The sequence below is a fragment of the Pseudonaja textilis genome, chromosome 1 (assembly GCF_049901715.1).
Source record: "Pseudonaja textilis isolate UNSWEBS1 chromosome 1, rPseTex1.2, whole genome shotgun sequence".
Lineage (NCBI taxonomy): Eukaryota > Metazoa > Chordata > Lepidosauria > Squamata > Elapidae > Pseudonaja > Pseudonaja textilis.
The window spans coordinates 41,403,486-41,422,118 of NC_141990.1; the positions used below are offsets into that span (position 1 = coordinate 41,403,486).

At 35.6% G+C, this 18,633-nt stretch overlaps 1 protein-coding gene across 1 annotated transcript in view; it reads left to right on the plus strand.

The window, feature by feature from the left end:
• The window catches only part of SRBD1 (S1 RNA binding domain 1), a 157,672-nt gene extending 145,616 nt beyond the window's left edge, over nucleotides 1-12,056 (plus strand). The window contains exons 20-21 of the mRNA XM_087932314.1: nucleotides 7,244-7,428; nucleotides 11,142-12,056. Coding sequence (XP_087788440.1) covers nucleotides 7,244-7,428; nucleotides 11,142-11,431 — 475 coding nt within the window. The 3' untranslated portion in view covers nucleotides 11,432-12,056. The remainder of the gene's footprint in view (nucleotides 1-7,243; nucleotides 7,429-11,141) is intronic.
• Nucleotides 12,057-18,633: the final 6,577 nt, after the last annotated feature.

The window sequence follows — 18,633 nt, forward strand, 5'->3', positions numbered from 1 at the left end:
GGGAAATTGGGGTTAAATTCCCTTTCCTATACTTTTTCTGATCCTATTCATTATCAGTGTAATATTAGATGCAAATACTTAATGCCAGATGTCATCTTGCCTTCTAAGCAGGCACGTTTAGAACTACATAACATGTGTCCTTCAAGGATCAGTTGTTGAAACTTTTTCCGTACACACTGTCATAGATATGTCATTTTAACTCTGCCAGAAAAGATGGGAGGGGAGATTTTAAACAGTTTTTTGTATGCAGCATAATCCTCAAAGCATCTCCTTGTCAACACCCACTATGTTTCTGACATGCCTCAAGTAAGTAGGAGCCAGAGAAATAACCAACTACAACTTATGGCCTCTGGCAAACAACATGTGCTTAGTTACTAGATTACGCTGCCCCCCACCCGTTAAATTCTAGTTAATTTCAGTTTATAAAGATTCAATCTAACATGATAATGGATGTAACAATTAACTATCATTAACTGGGTACTATAGATGATCCCTTTATTCTTTGACTTCAATGCAAATGTAATAAAATTTTGAGTTTTAACTGAAACCTTATGGAATTAATAGTATTTTAAATTTTGTTTAATATGTAAAAAAAGAAAACCCTCCACAAACCCTTTCAAGATAGTGACTTACAACAGGGTAAGTTTAATGCTCATTAAGATAAGCTGACAAGTAAATCATATTATGAAGCCAGATTGCAACATCTGGTTTATCAGTTTTATTTCCTGAGTACTTAGAGCCTTTACATTTTTTTTATAAAAGTTTTTTTATTTTTATTTTTAATTTTACACATCTCTTCACGTGAGCAACATGATTCCGGATTATAACACTTGTACATAGTCATACTTTCATTTCCATTTCTATTTTAAGGGATGTATGCATGATATACATTTGGATGTATGTCTTTTCGAATATTACTAGGCTTTAAAGACCATTAATACAATTTCTTTCTTTCCCCTGCCAACCTTTTCCCATGGTCTGCATGGAGAACATCAGATTGTAAAAAGCTATCCTGAAGAGTAGTGCTGAAGCCATATTCTCCATTTCATATTCTAGAATAGTCTACATAGCTCTGGGTCCTCTATGGATATTCTAGGATCACTGTGATAATGTATTTTCTTTGCTCATTTATGTCTATTTCCTTACTTTTATTCTGCAGCCCTTCTTGTCTTGAATCACAAACTGTAAACTGCTTGGGATACAGCCTTTCTTACTTTATCTCTTAAGGCTAAAGCTGTATGTATATTACCTGTCTAATAAAAATAATAGTAATAGCAACAAGAATTAGCTTTATTACAAGGCTTACATTTTTAAAAAATCCTTGCAGGAAGCATTCAGTTTGGTTGGTATCAGCTTTCTGGAGTTGCAGCAAAGCAGCCATAGATACATTTTTTTCCACTTAAAATAGTATTGTTAAAATAAGGTAATCCTTCTCTATTTCATGACTAACTAGTGATAGTAACATTTATTTGGTATCAGTATATTGAAATAAGACGTAACCTATCTTAGCACCTTTTATTATGGTAATAGCCAACATCCAGTCGATTGCAAAAGCAAGCCTTCCTGTTTTCATCTGTTTACCTTGCCTCCTACAAGAGCTAAAAGGCTAGGTACAGTTAGAGGCAGATATAACTCATCCTTGGACAGAAAACCGCCCTTACCTATATTAGATTTGTTCTTCTTTCACTGCTTTCCAAAAACTAAATCCCAAGCCTCCTACCGAGATACTCAAGAAATACCTTTCTGAGAGGCCGAGTTACATGAAAGAGGAAAAGTAGGAAGATTTGCATTCTATATCTTATCTACAGAGCAAGCAGAAAGACACTCATATAGTATGGGGTGTAAGTGAAGAAATTTGCATTTTGTTATTTTAATTGTAGCTAGTAAGTTATTCTTTGGAATAGATTGGTTGTACCTTTTGCATAGTTTTAAACATAGTGTTTAAACCAAGGAAATTTCAGAAGTATGCCTTAAACTAGCCTCTTAGCAATCAGTATTTATCTAGACGGAGCTCTAATAGTTGCTGCATTCAGATGCCTAGTCTTACAAGAACAATTGCCTATTTGCTGTATCAAACATGGTCATTTAACCTATACTATTCAAACTTCTGGAAATAGCAATTTTTATTCATCCCAATTGATGTTCAAGCCTATTCATTATCTTTAAAAATTGTAACCTGAACTGGCATTTCCTTTTATTATTGAAGCTTCAGCAAATTCACTTAGAATGCTGGTAACATTATGAAAATAAATACTAATGTACAGATTACAATGACTGTCCAAAATATGATGAATGCTGACATTTGCATGAGAATATTGACACTCTCAAGTAAAGTTTTCAAAGTTGGAGTCCTTTAATAACTTATTTAAGATAAACACTAGCAGTGTTATGTGTCTAGTGTTACATTCCAAAGAATTAACTTCTGTATCTACCTATTGAAAAGTTAGTGGTGTTTGATTCAATAGGGCTTACGTCTACATAATAGCAAGTAGAACTGTAGCTTAAGTTTCTAAAACCTCCAACATGCATCAATGAATTTTTCAATATACTTAATTATGAATGTCAGCCAAACTGAGAAGGTGAGAGAGAATACCAGGTATTTTCTCCATTATTGCATTTTCATTGGGATCATCTCTATTAATAACATTAGAATATTTTTTGAGTGTTTGATAAGAAGGTTTTACTATTTAACTTCTTATACTGATCTTTTAATTTGTATTTCAGCAATTAGCATGTGCTTTCGTAAACTTTAAATGTTTATCTGCATAGCATGTCTTAATTTTTTGCATGTGTACATTTTATATCAAATAGTTTGAAAAATATTAAATGTAATTTATTATTAGTAATCACCTACAAATAAAAATGTCATGTGTAAAAAGAGGGGTAGTTATTATTCCTATAATTTGCTTTTAAAATACTGCAAGCTGGAAGCTCTCCATTAGTGTTCTTATGTCAGCTTCAGTATACCAATTGTTCCACCCAATAAAAAATAAATGAAGACAGAGAGAAATAATTGTTTATAGCATTGTTCTTCCTTAAGCATAGCATAGCATAGCCCAGCATTGTTCTTCCTTAAGCACAGCATAGCATAATGATACTATGCTGTTATTACATTTTCTGTGACCTTGGTATAACTGCGGATGTTTTTCTATACCCATAAGGATTTGCTTTGTTCTTAGCAATGACATTTAAAAATAGAGGAGGTCAATATGCATTACCGCTGAGATGGAGTTTCATCTTTAATGTTGATTTCTCTTCCAAGTGTTCTCCAAGGCTGAGGTTTTTTTTTGGGGGTGAAAATGAGCCATGAAAAGAAGTAAAGGGAGGGAGGGAGGGAGGGAGGGAGGGAGGAAGGAAGGAAGGAAGGAAGGAAGGAAGGAAGGAAGGAAGTTCCTATGTTCTTTCACTAAGAACATAGTTGATTTGGGAATGACTATATCATATTCTATATTCTAAATCAGATGTAGCTCTAAAAGTGTACAACAAAATGGAATTGTTTCTTTGAATATAAATTTATAAGATTGACTGTAAATTCTGAGCTTGGCTGTTGGATTTTTCCACAGACTTTCATTCTCATTCTGCTTGGTACATTCTTAAAATAGAGACTATATTCTTAAAAAGAAAAAATTATATATATATGTAAATAAAACACATTCCATTCCAATTCAATTCTATCATTAATATGCATTAAAATCTTAACATCTTTAACATTTCTTTTCAACTGAATATCATATTTCCTTGGGAACACTTATAATATTGGAATTAGATTTTAATTCTTTAGTTTTAATTCTTTAGTTTTATATGTCCATCAACAGATTTTGTGCTGGTAAGAAGTTTGACTAGATCAAAGAAATCTAGGTACATATCCATTAATGGAAGTTCACTGGGTGACCTTGGCAAAGTCATTATCTCTCAGCCCAACCTCCCTCATAAGATTTGACTCATAAACCTAGAAAGGGCCATATAGGTCATATAGTCCATGCCCTCGGATGATGAGACAAACAAGTGAAATTTATCTCCTTGCCTTGCACCAATTAGCCAACGTAGCATGTTTTGCACCAGAATCAATCTGATAAGCCAAACTAGAGATGACAGACCTCACAACTATACATTGGAAAGCTCTCCTTGTTGCTATCTGCAAATCCAATGACCACTGACAATCATGGAGCACCTCTGGCCTACAACATAACTTTATAGAATGTAACTTTCTGTCCAAAATTCCTACATTCTGTTATTATCCATCAAAATGGCCAAAGCAAATTATTTATTGGCTGAAAGCCTGAATTTTAACAATATTTGGGTAAAATGATTAAAATTGGCAATGAAATGTTTTAAATAATAGTTATTTAAATAATAGCTTGATAACTATTTAAAAAAATCTGTCCAGAGCTCCATCAAAGTTTCTAACAGGAGTGTTGTTCTTTACATTCCACTCTTAAAATGCATTTTTCCAGGGAGCTTTGAATAAAATATAGAACTACATCAATGAAGTAGCAGTCATAATCACATGGATTTGAAAGGAAAAACCAAACATATTTTATGGTTATGGTTTTTATAATTTATTTTGTGCTTTCTCTTTAGTAGTAGAGCATTGTTCATTTTTAAATTACTTTCTTACATTTTTATATCAAAATAGAAATGGCCTCACATTTTAAATATACCATATTTTTCACACTATAAGACGCACCTGACCATAAGACGCACCTAGGTTTAGAGGAGGAAAACAAGAAAAAAAATATCAGACGGAGCCTGAGAGGACCACAGATAGGTGTCCTCTCATGAACCAGCTCTGCCTATTGACACTGCGGAAAAGAGACAGAAGAGGTGGGGTTCAGGAGCACTGTAAAAGGACCCCGCCTCCGTGGCCCAGCTGCTATTCACCAAAGGATGAGCACTGATGCACAGACATTTCCACCCACTGGTCCATGTAACCATATTTTTCGCTCCATAAGATGCACTTCTCCCATAAGATGCACTATTTACACTCAATTAATAGTGTAATACACTCAGTTAATATTTTAATCTTTTAGTTGATTAGTCTAGCTGTTAAACAGATTCAATTTGTTAACTCTAATCCATATAGTTCTGAGGCTCAGAGTACAGGTAACTTGATAGTAACTACAACTTGGTCATTGAGTGTAGTGCCAACTTGGTCATTGAGTGTAGTGATCACTAAGTGAAACTGGGACTATGCTTACATGATTTCAGCTTTCCTTTGCTTTACAAACCTGCAAAAGTCATAAATACAGCTATTTGCTTTTTTTTTGTTTTTAATGCGACCTACAGCTAATTGAATAAGGAAACGCTTATTCATTTTGGAACTCACATGAACAAAAACATATATCAAACTTTGGAAATTGTGATGCAGAAAAATTGTTTAATGCCCTTTCCTTCAAAGTCAGTGACAATTCATCTGGCTAATTCTTATTGCTTTGTAAATGACCTAGCTAATATTCAGAAGGACAGAAATAAATTTCAGAGTGATCTTGATAGATTAGAGATACAGGCTAAAAACAGAAAAAAGTAGTGGATAAATGTGTTTTTCATTTTGAAAAAAAGAAATCAAATGCCTTGAGAAATGATAACTGGGAGAGATAACAGCAATCTTCAAATAACTAAAGAGGTGTCATGTTGTGTACAATGTGCACCGGGCTTTTGTTGTTGTTGCTACTCCTGCTACTGTCCCAAAGTACAGGACACAGATTAATGGATTTCAGTTAGAGGAAGGCAGATCTGCATCAATTTTAAATCAGCTTCCGATAGTAACAGTCTTTAAGCAGTGGAATCACCTACCCATGAGGGTGGTGTTGAACTCCTTTCACTGAATGTGTTCAGGCTGAAGTAGAAAAGCCATCCTGCAGGATAGTACAGAGTTTCAGCTCAAATGCAAACAGCCACTGCTGCAGGCATTTGTTCCTGGTGCAAAGTAATTATTCATGAGGTCACAATGTGATTTTTAAGAGGGGAGTAGTTGATCGTCATTCTTTGCATGCTGAAATCCACCACACAAAGGTATTCCCTAAACTTTTCCCAAATAATTCATTTTGCATTGGGAAGGTTGCTTAACATTCACTAGAGACAAATGCTCGGCAATACACCAGAGTTGGAGCCATATAGGTACATGTATGTGGTATGTAACAATGAGATTAAATGGATTCCAGAAGATGGTAGAGGACAGGAAGGCCTGGAGGAATGTTGTCCATGTGGTCACGATGGGTCAGACACGACTGCTCAACTAACAACAAAAAACAATGAGATAGATAGCATAGAAATTTAATAATAAAAAATAAGAAGAGCAGGAGAAGCCACCTATCATTCCTTCTTCCTCACTGAGGAAGAAACCTTTAGAAATATGTGGAGTGGTATCCTTGGATACAGAGCCATGTGGACTCTTAACATCCCCCTCAGCAAGGCAAAAGTAATACAGTAGTAGCAGCTTTCGCCTCTTCTGCCTCCATTGCACTTATCCTCTGCAGTGTAGGGCAGTGGCAGAGGGTAAGTTAGCATGGTCTTATTTATGGGAGAAGACTATTGTGTAATTTTACAACTGAGGAGAACTAAAGATTCTAAGCATGCCTTGGAATGAAAACCATTGAATCTATAGGATGTATTGACAGAGGAGGCATGCCGTGGGCCCCGTTGGTCAGCATATTCCAGATGAGGGGGAGGTCCAGGAGAAGAACCTCTCTGCCATTGTGAGACACCTCTAGAACATCTTACCCCTCCCCCCCAAGATGAGATGAGCTCCAACCTCCTGACCTTCTGTAAGAGCTTAAAGACCTGGCTCTGCCATTTGTCTTGGGACACCAATGGAGGGGCTTCATGTTGTAGGTCAGAGGTCTCCAAACTTGGCAACTTTAAGACTTGGGGACCAACTCCCAGAATTCTCCAGCCAGCTATGCTGGAGAATGCTGGGAGTTGAAGTCCGCAAGTCTTAAAGTTGCCAAGTTTGGGGACCCCTGTTGTAGGCGGTGGCTTGATCAACAACAGATTCCACCCTGTTCCCCTCTCATGTTGATTTTATAGTATTATATTTATAGGTTATCTATGTATATGTATCAAAAGTTATTCTAGCTAAAACCTGTTATTATCTAAAGGATGAGATGCAGATGGAGAGAGAGAGAGAGAAAAAATTCTTTGCACTATTCGTGCTATTTATTTAAGCTTATCTTCCATGAACTGTGGTCTAATAATTCAAAAGTAATATTTTCTACTCTCATCCTGCTTCTGTTTTATATATAAGGTTTTTAACACTTGTTGGAGAAAGTCACTGCGATATAGGAAAGCCAAAAATGCAGCAGAAAGTGAATTCAATAATTGAAAGAGAAGGGATGGATGGAATTACAAGAAAATTGAATACAACAGAACAAACACTGCAAATAATAATTGATGCATTGACTCAGCCAGAAAGTTTTGACATTCGGAAAGGTAAGAGGTTTGAAGATATTGTTCTTTTGCCTTTGATATGTCAATTTTTGTTTATAATTTTAGTGACATTTTAGTTGGACAGTTATGTACATTCTCTGTAAGCTGTCTGCAAGCAGAAAAGTATTGGACTGCTTTGTGAGGTATGTAACAAAAATTAGTTTTATCTTTAAGAAATTTTATCCCTATTCTAAAATCATGATCCTTCAAAACTATAGAAGTATGGTCCTGGTTAAGTTCATGATCCCTGACTATCTGTGTTTGCTCTACTGTTCCACCGACTTTGAAAATGAATTGTAAATCTTTTCCATTATTCCTGCCTGAGTAGTTGGAAAAATTATGTTTTGTGGGGATCCTGAAATATAGATGAACCAGATAACATATTTTAGGCTTAGATGTTTGTTGCAAACCATGTTTATTTGTTTAAACTGGCATTATACTTTTTTTTTCTAAAATCATAGAAACTTTTATAATGGATAATGGATAACGATAAAAAGAATGGTGAAATGTATTTCAGAAAATGCAGTGAGACTAGTCGGAAGTGATTTATATGGCTTTTACCAACAGGTTGCTAGGTTATACAGTATTTATTTATAAGAATCCTATAACTTCCCTGTCCAACATACAGTTGATACAGCATACATTATTGATTTTTTAAATATTTATATTATTTTTAAAGTATATTCAATGGCTAAAGTTCTCTGGAAAGTTTACAATAAAACACACTAAAAATACACCCTGAATAAAAAGATATATTATACAATTGTCTAAAAATACAAAATAGAAACACCATATAAAGTACACAGCAGCACACTAATCCTTTAGAAACTAAAACAGTATGAATTAAAAGCCATTTTAAAAGTTTGGATAAATAGGAAATGTCATCAAATGATCCTCATGCCTGTGCCAGTTGAGCTTCTCTAGGGAAATATATTTATATATTATAAGTTAGGGAGGGAATTCCATAAATGGGATGGCACAGAAAAAACATCATTAGATAAACTTAAAACTCTGGTACTACATATGGGAAAAGATATTACTTCAAGTAACCTGGTCCTAAGCTATTAAGGCTTTAAAAGTCAGCGCCAAAACTTTACCAAAAGCACTTGGCTGTTTATACAGTATACAGTGGTTTGAAGCACTCTTTGAGTGATTTACAAATGCCAGCATATTGCCTCCAACAGTCTGGTCCCCATTTTACCGACCTCAGAAGGATGGAAGACTGAGTCAATTTTAAGCCAATCAGGATCAAATTTCTGGCTGCGGGCAGTTAGCCTGCAATACTGCGTTCTAACCATTGTACCACTATGGCTCCTTTGAATTGCATCTGGAGACAGACTGGCAACCAACATAGATAGGGAAGAACAAGGCGTTATCTATTCAATCCGCCAGTCCCAGGGAGCAGTCTTGATGCTCTACTTTGAATTCATTGGGGTTTCTATACTGTTTTCAAAGGCAACCTCCTGTACTATGCATTGCAATTATCCAACTGATAATAACTAAATCCATTCATTTGTGGCTCATATTACAACTTATTAACCCATAAGCTTATTTTCTTTCCTTTTTTTCTGCTATAATTGGGGACTTGTGGTATTTAAACAATTTTCCATTTAAATAAATGATATTTAAATATATATTTCTAAAATATCTCATCTAAATATGAATTTATGATATATTAAATATATTTTCTTTCTAAATATGGATCTTAAAACATGTTTTTGGTACACTATGCACTCATCTAACTACTGAAATGTTTAGTAAGCATGGAAGCCAGTAGTTCTCAGACATTCTTTTAGGTCAGTTCATATCCAAATTCCTCAAACATCCCTAGTGAAGTGTTGACTGCTTTTAATAGACTCAAAGAGCTTTCACGATCAGATTAACATTGACAGTAGGATGCAGTGAACTGGACCATATCTTTAATTAAATTGCACTGAAATTAGGAGCAGCTGTATTTTCGGGACAGGTTTTTGCAGTATAGCTCTCAACTGCAACATAGATTGTAGCAGTAACAGTTGCCATGGGAAGTCATGCGAGTAGATTGCATCAGACTGTGGAGCTTCATAGGAACTCCTCAATTAAAATAAAAATTGAATAGGTGCTGGCTAACTAAATATATTTTTAAAAAACAGTGGTAGAAAATAAAGCAAGCATCTTTTCAGAATGGGAGAGGTCACAAGGCGAGTAAAGCTCATATTTCAATGCCTTTTTTTTCCTAACACAGCAGCAAAGAGTGTGGAAGTTTTTCTTTCATTTTTAGAACCCATTGCTGTACCATTCAACTATTGTTTGAAACAAGCAAACATCAATCTGTAGGTTATAAAACTGACTTGTTTAAACAATCTATATTTCATATTAACTGTAGTTCAAATGACCTTGTTAATGAATCGTGGAAGCAAAAGTTTTTGAACTCACAGCAGAGAAGCCAGAAGATATATATCTTAGTTTCACTCTAGTTTGTATTAGTCATACTAATTTATGAGCCAGTCTACCAACCCTGGTGACTTCTAGATGTATCACATTACAACCCCCCATATACGGCCAGCCTAATATAACAATTGACACCGTTGGTTTGAAGATGGTGAGAATTATAGACTAATATATCTGCAGGATATAGGATAGGGAATTAGTCTAATTATGCTATTATAAGTGTATTTCATCTCTTCTCCTCAACCATCAATACACACAAAAATGCCTCAGAAATCTGTAAAAGCTCTTGGCTACCTGTTAGAATTTATGGATCTTATTCATATCACTCTCAGACCCAGTACCTGAGGGGAAAAACAAGTCTTTAATGCCTTCCAAAAGGGCTGGGATTAAGTTAATCTGGGGGTGGGAAAGTGTTATACCAAGCCTATTGTGGGTTTTATTTATTTATTAAATTTTTAATTTATTTTTAATTTATTTTTATTTTAAAATCATCTTTGTGTTTTTATTTTGGTTTTTCCTTTCATGCAGATTTTACCTTTATAAGGTAAAATTAATCCCAATAAATGTCAGACCATTACTAACAGATGATATTGCTCTGTTGACCATGACTTTCAACTCTTTCAGAACCAGCCATAAATTGTGATTTGTGACCAAATAAAAAACATGCCAATTTATCTTTGAAAAGATGGTTAGATGACATTATTTTGGGGGTGCCAGCTCAAAATGAAAAGAAGTAATAGATGGTAGTAACATATGGTTATACAAGAGAATTTTTAATTATGCAATGGATTGCCTGGAAGCCCCCTGTACTTAGTTTAACAACCCTCCAGTTCATTTAATGGCTGCATCAGGGTAAAGCAGGGAGTGGTGTCATTAAGGAAGACTTTTTCAGCTGTTGCAACTTTTGACCATAATGGACAAGCTCATTTTTCTCATAAAAATACATTTGGTCACTGTGTGACACCATGTTAATCTGATGTACCACTCATATTCTCATAGTCTTAGTGCTATCTAACATGAAATCAAATTATCCCTCAGAATCTACCCAGCTACTGTACATTAGAAATTAATTGATATGTTTCATTAAATAAAACATTTTAACCATCAGTTCATGGTGCTTTTCATTTGTGGGAAATCAAACAAATCTGCAATGGAAATTGTGGGTCTGAAAAATAAAACTGAGATCATCTGTGGATTACCTAAAGTAGAATTTAGAAAGCTCTGTTTCCAAAGTTTTATTTTAAAATCATCTTTGTGTTTTTATTTTGGTTTTTTCTTTCATGCAGATTTTGATCAACCTGATTTCAAAAAAAGCATTGTTTGTCCTGAAGATTTAAGAGTTGGAACTATTCTCACAGGAAGAGTTGAAAATGCTACTCTCTTTGGAGTTTTTGTTGACATTGGAGTTGGTAAAACAGCATTAATTCCAATCCGTAGCATAACAGAAGACAAACTTTCAAAAGCAAAGAAAAGAAGAAGTCTCGGTCTTGGTCCAGGAGAAAAAGTTGAAGTCAGAGTGCGTGAAATTGATCTTCCACGGTCCAGAATAACTTTAGAGTTAATACGTGTATTATGAGCAATTTGTAGACATTTTTCATAGTAAGGGCTACAATCTCAACATTAATGAGAAAATAGTAGAAAAAGGAGGAATAAGTTAGAATCTTCATTCAAACTACAGCTAAAAGGGCATGTTTGCTATTGACAAAAAAAAGCAAAAAAACTCCCAAAGTCTAGTTATATGAATGACTGCAATCATCTAGGGTGCAAAGGCTATCAATTTAGTTATAGCTGTTTGTAGTGGTTCTTTAAAACGGTTGTGAAAGTCACTTGTTTTTTAACATCCAGCCTTTAGCTTCCATGAAACATATTAAAAGATAGAATACTTTCATAGGCATTTGTGAAATATGTATATGGTTTAATATGGGTTAATAAGTTTAACAAACCATCATTCCTCAAGCAAATGAAATGATTAAATCCCGTTAATCCAAATGATCCAGTCAAGCTTTAACCTACAACATTTTATCAAGAATGTACTTGATTTCTAGGGCTTTTTAAAACTCCTATTTCCATAGTTGTATATTTCAAATTTAACTTTAAAAAGTAACAGAAATGTGTTTGGATGTTTAAGTGAGTATTATAGAACTTTGTATCTCCAATTGTAGTTGACAATTTGGTTATGATAGCTCTGACCATTTTCCCTTCCACAATTTTTCGTTCTTATTGATATGCAAAGTCATATTAGAAAAAAAAACTTTGATCTGAAATTCTCTATAGTAAACTTGTCCTTGGACTGTATAAAACATTATCTGCATATAAGAAAGTCATAAAAAATTAATTCCATGTTCGTTCCGTAGTGACTTTAAGTTTCTATGAGGAAGGATTTTGTCTATATAAAGGAATATTCAACCACCTTATTCCGTTACCCTAATGTGAAATAATGCAGGCCTGACTCAGTTTTTTAATAAAATTGTTTAAATTTCAAGGGTAACTTGAGCAATTAACTCCAGCTCTTACTTTATGTGTAAAATTTTATTAGCTTCCATGTAACTATTGGTCGTTTTTGTGATAGAGAGAATCTGTCCTTTCCTTTGCAGTTTCACCTCAATAGTGGCTCTATGGATCTGTTCCTAAAAATGTTTCTTTAAAAGATTTTAATTTATGCTTATTTTATTTTTTGCTAGCTGATCCTTTTTATAAGAGAATAGTAATAATGGAAAGCAAATTTGTTTAGATCCCAAATTACAGGGAGTGTTATATTATCTCAACCCGGAAAAAATTGTTAACAACAGGTACAGATTTTTTTTATGTATGTATTGAGTTACACAATACATTGTAATTTTGATAAACAACATTTTCATTAAGAAAAAAAATTGACTAATGTTTCCTTGAAAAACATGTTTATTAAAAAATATATTTGCCTGAAAGGTCTTTTTGTCTTGATTATTATTAGAAATCAGCACATAATTATTTTGTACAAACATTTTTAGAAATAATTTTGTTAATAATACTTTTGTTAATAATAATTTTGTTGATAACTACTTTGTGAACTCTGCTGTGGGAACAGTTTTACCAACTGTGATTGTTGTTATAATTTATGCTTCTTTCACATTCCTCATTTATGATTAGTATCGGGGAGACTAAATACCATAGGCATACACAAGTGGCAGATGATGATTATGATGTTCAATATCGATGAGGTTATGATGCCCACAGATGGAAAGATTTGAGACTATCCCCTATGGAGGAATGGTAGTAAGGTTGACATATGTTGCCGAAAAGGAAAAATTGGTTTCTTTGATTAGAGAGAAAACATTTACATTTATTGATGACTAGAAGGCTCTTATGGACTTTGTGAGTAAAAATGAAAAAAAAAATGATTTATGATTTTGATGATGAGGCGGGATAGATTATAAAAAGAAGAATAGTACAATGTAACTTTGAAAGAAAGATTAAAATATATTTGTACTTTATAACTGCTTCGAAGAATAGCCACCCAAAGTTGCTATATCAGTGAGATAGGCAGCGTAAACATTTAATAAGTAAAATAAATATCAGAAGGAACTTCTTCCTACCTTTTTTCTTTCCTTTCTATTTTACTTAATTTCTTTTCTTTTCTTGCATTTTTTATTTTATTTAATTTATTTTTTCTTCCTTCTTTTTATTAGTTTTAGTTTCTATCTTCTGTGTCTTTAAAATTTGTAGTAAAAGTTACAAACAAGAATATGATTGATTGATTAACTCTGGGCAGCTTACAAATTATTAAATATATTTGAAACATACTGGCATCAACAAATACCTAAGGACAGTACCATATGTCATTTCCCCCCAATATTATGGCTAACAGGAGATACTTATACTAGAGACTATATGTTAAGGCTCCAGAGGTAAATACTTCACATACTTTTCTGTTTCCTGAGTAGTGCTTGTGTGGAAGGGAGTTTATTCAGAAATAAGGGCAATGATTTTTTTTTCTATTTCTTAGTTCTTTTTGTGTTCAGAGAGAGCTAGTGAGTGGCCATTTCAGTGTATCTGATCCTTTGGTAAGGAGGAAATAAATGTAGGGCCTCTATAGGGACCATTCTGTAGTCATCTGTTGGGGAAACTCACTCAGATTCATTTTGGAGTTGGAATCAGCTGTACAGTTGAAGTTGCTTGAAGTTTATGTGGCCCAGTTATCTGGGAAGAATTCAAACCTGTCACCCATGAAGAAATGGACAGGATCCTGAGTATTATGAATTCATTCTCCTTTGTTGTAGATCCCTGACCTTCCTGACTGATCAAGTTCTCCCAAGAGTGACTGATACTTGGTTACAGATAATGCTGAATGTTTCAATGTGGATGTAGTTGTCACTCCTCCTTAAGAGACCATCATTGGGCCCTCTTCAGTGGAACCCCTTGTGGGCTCTATGATCTGTTATTGCTGACTGGAATTTTTGACATTATGTGTTTTCTTTGTTTTTATTGTATAATTTTTGTTTTGTTATATGTTGTTAGCTATGCAGAGTTGATATGGAAACAGGTAGCACAAACAATTTCATTGTCAGTTTTGAGTCTGGTTGTTGTACTTGTTATCATTAATTTGGTCTTCTTAATATTTAGTCCTATTTTTTTCCTTGTGTTTCTTGGCTTTAATTACAATTGCCTTTTTAGCTATGTGAGTAATGTCATCAGCATAGTACAGGTGATTGATGTTTCTTTCTCCAGTTTTAAAACCACACTCATCTTCTTCCAATCCAGCGTCCCTTGATATACTGTATATTCATTACTTGACTGCAAACCATATTGTGAGGCATAATTTTATGTGGGCTTACAAAATATGGTTTACATAAATTGTGGGTCAGTGTTATTCAGGAGCCTAACTTTACTTGAGAATTGGTTAATACCTTCCACTCAACCATAGTGATTTATTTGTTTTTGGCTCTTCCGTAACATAGAAATCCATCTACTGTGATTTAGCATTATACTGTATTTTAGATCTTGCTAACCAAGATTAAGCTTTTCTTCCATGTGCAACCAGATAACCTACCGTATCACATGAGATAGCAAAGTTATCAATCAACCATTCATTATTAGAAACTCATCCTTTAGCACATAGCATGTGCACCTATCTATAATGAAATTAAGATGGAATAAATTGAATTTCAACAACACACAGCTGATTTTAAAAAACTTTTATTTCAAAGAAGTAAACTTGTAAATGAACTGGGATGGCTGCCAAAACTATCTGTTCCACAAGAAAAGGATCATATATTTTTTTCATTCCATTCCCACCCCACTCCAGGGCAAGAATATTGTAAAATCTCCATTCCCTCCCCACTCCTGGGGGAAGGTTACTACAAAATCCCATTCTCTCCCCCCCACCCCACTAACCTACTTTCCAGCTCTGTTCTCCTGTGCAGGGCAACAAAAGAAGACCCAGCCAATCAGCTGGGTCTTGGGAGGCAGAGGATAGATGGAGGCGGGGCCAGTCAGAGGTGGTATTTGCCGGTTCTCCGAACTACTCAAAATTTCTGCTACCGTTTCTCCAGAACCTGCTGAACACCACCTCTGATGCAGGCTTCTTGTGGATAGTAAGAATATATTTTATGCAAGAAGAAGAAAGTGTTCTCTGTGGCAGCATACTTTCTTTGGAATAATCTCTTTCTCACAGGTATAATAATATGCTTTCGTCAAGCCAGCAGAAAACTAATATAAATTGCACTCCCCAAATGGCTGAATCCTACTCTGCCTCAGTGATGTTTTGATGTGGGACATCATAGCATCAGTAATTGATAGATTTCCCCCAGTTGCATCCCTCTCCACAACATCATTTTCCAGGATGAAATACGAGAACCAAATGCTGTCTTTTACAGGGCAGGCTTGGCTGACTGTGGGCAAATTCTGGGACAAAGGTTCCAGTTGCTTTTAAATTGCCTGAAAGACACATTACTGGTGTGGAGAACACAGGCATTAAGCTATTTCTGACCACAGCTCTAACACTTCTGAAAGTATTGGGCTATTCATTCAAATCCTTGGCCAAAGCTCTTTCTGAACTGCCAGTCAGCCATTACAACAGCAGACAAAATCCCATAAAAGGCATTGTCCAGGGATTGAGGGTTGGAGGAGGTATGTCCACATCAGCCTAAAGGAATTGGTAGGAACCAGGTAGATTCCAGTCTCTCCAACATCATCAACGAGGCATAACAGATCATTGAGGGGGGTTGTATTTGGGAGGAGAGGGAAAATAATACTTGGAACAATAATTGGAACAACGAAATAAGTTTTTAAGCTGCCACCACAGAGAGATGAGATGCTGAAGGTAATAATTCTTTTCCTTATATCTTCCCTCCCAGCTTGTAAATGTTTTTATACAGACACTTTTAATTAATGTAACAATAAATGCTTTGCATTTTTATTTTGTATTATTTATTTCATTCAAAGTTTTGGTGATGGAGGACCTCATTCAAAGTTTCTTGAAGCAGCAAGGACCAGACTAGACAGTAGGATGATGCAAAGTATGTCAACTATGTCCAAATATATGAGTCAGTCTGGAATTATTCATTTTTTCCCTGAGTTTTTGGTAGAATTTGTGGAGGATTTCTTTCTTTCTTAGAACATTGGGTTAAACTTAAAATAGTGGGAAATGATCGATTTCTCACCAACAAGAGTAAGAAATAACCCTCTGCAGCATTTCAGATCTGAAGAGAAGTTGTTTTGGGAGTGCTCACGTTGAACCTGTCCTTGATGCATCCTATCCTGGTATCTCACAGCTGCCCTCCGTAGCTTATTTAAGGAAAAACGTATTTGGTTCAAGGAGTTTCTAACAAATGCTTTATATGCTCTGAAACAGTTTTTTCCCCCTTTTGGTCCAGAATGTTGCTGCACATGTTGCTATAAGGAAGAAAGGAGCTTACAGAACAGAGCAACTCAGTTTTATGGAAATAGTCTCGTGAAGCACTGTGCTTCTCCAAACCTGCAGACATTGCATTTCTCCAAACCTGAAGGCATGGTCTCAGGTTTTTGATAGGTCCTCCATTACCTGCACATTCATGTGTCTGCATAGATAACACAATCATTGAAGTATCCATGCAGGCAAAGACAAAGCTGCAGAATTAGAAACAAGATGAAAACAAGTCCTCAGTGAGAAGCATGCCCTATATGCCAGAAGAGAGGATTTAAGGTATGTGAAATCTTTTAGTCTTCCCCAATACTCCTCCCTCTTCAGTTTGGATGCCTGTGGCTTGTAGGGCTTGGGCAATTGACACATGAGGACATCCAAAGATAAGAGGGGAACAAGACTCCTGCTTTGGATAGTTGCCACACAGCTTTTATCTTGTCTAGGTGCTGGGCCAAAGGAACTTTTATTGGAATGTGATTTCACCCCGCCTGTCTAGGATGCATGTTGTTACTATATGGGACAATAGGTTGAACACTGTTATCATTACGGTGCTTCTTTCATTCTTTGAATGAGATCATCAGCTGGATGAAGACAAGCTGGCTGGAGCTAATCTCAGACAATGGGGGTGGGAGGAAGGCGGGAGAGAGGAGAGGGGGAATAATGACTATTTTTATGGCAAGTATCATTTTCACTAGACAGCCTCTATCCACTACTCAGCTCCAGCAATTCTGCATTCTCAAGATCCTCCTGGATTTGTCTTTGATTCTGCTACCTAATCAGTAACAGCTGCTAAAAGCATTTTCTGATTTTTGTGGCCAAACTTCAGTCTACCCTGGCAAGATGCAGAAGTGGTCACATTGAGGTCTGCCTTTATGATTTCCAGGACCGTTTAGCAGAAATGTGCCTTCCCTGGAAAGAAAACCATTGAAAGTGAAGAAGAATCACTTTGGCTGCAGCTAATTGGTTCTCTCCTTCACAGGCTTTGATTGAGACTGGCAATGTGGTGCTATTCTATAGGATAATGATTAGAAAATGAACGTGGAGTTGAGCACCCTTCAGTTCTCTGAAAAGACAAAAAAGTAAAAAGAGACTTGTTTAATCAAACCAAAAAGCTTCCTACTTTTGTTTTCAACAATGCCTACTCAATTCCTTTTAGGAAGCTCAAAATCAGGATGCAAACACATTACCTTTTCCTAGGAGTTGCTCTCTAGCACATAGAACGTAGACATATAATGCTATTGAACAAAAAATTCCAATCAAAATGCTATTTCCACTCTGTCTCACATTCGCTCTTTAAACAAAGCAACACTCACAAGAGGATGATCTCAATTGGTTTGGGGGAACTCTTTAAGTTATTCATCTTCTAGGGAGGATCAAGAATGAATAAGCACTGAATGAATAGGTTGGAAATCTGTCAGGTCCAGACCAAGAATGATATAAAGCAATCCAGTAAATTTCAGTTCTTTATTTGCTCATATCATATAGACAGAATTTTGCCAGAGTAAACTTAACTACTCTCACCATAATGGATACATCCTGGAAAATTCTAGGGAGCGGCTCTCCTAAATCTCTTCCTCTGTCTCCTATCCAGGTTGTGCTCCAGGTTGTGCTGCCTCTTGTCTCACCTCTTTCCTTGGAATGTGCTCCCTCCTTTCTGCTTCACTATAGACCAGGGCTATCAAACTCCCAGCCCTTGGGCCGGATACATCACGTGCTGGCCACGCCCACACCTGGTTTAGCAAAGGGAGGGAAGTCCCAATACGTCACATGATGCCACCATGATGACATGAGTTTGACACCCCTGCTATAGACAATCACACCTCTCCCCTCATAGACAACGTCCATCACATATGCAAAAGTAAGTGACCAATTGGAGAGAGGGCCACTGAGGTGATTTGGTC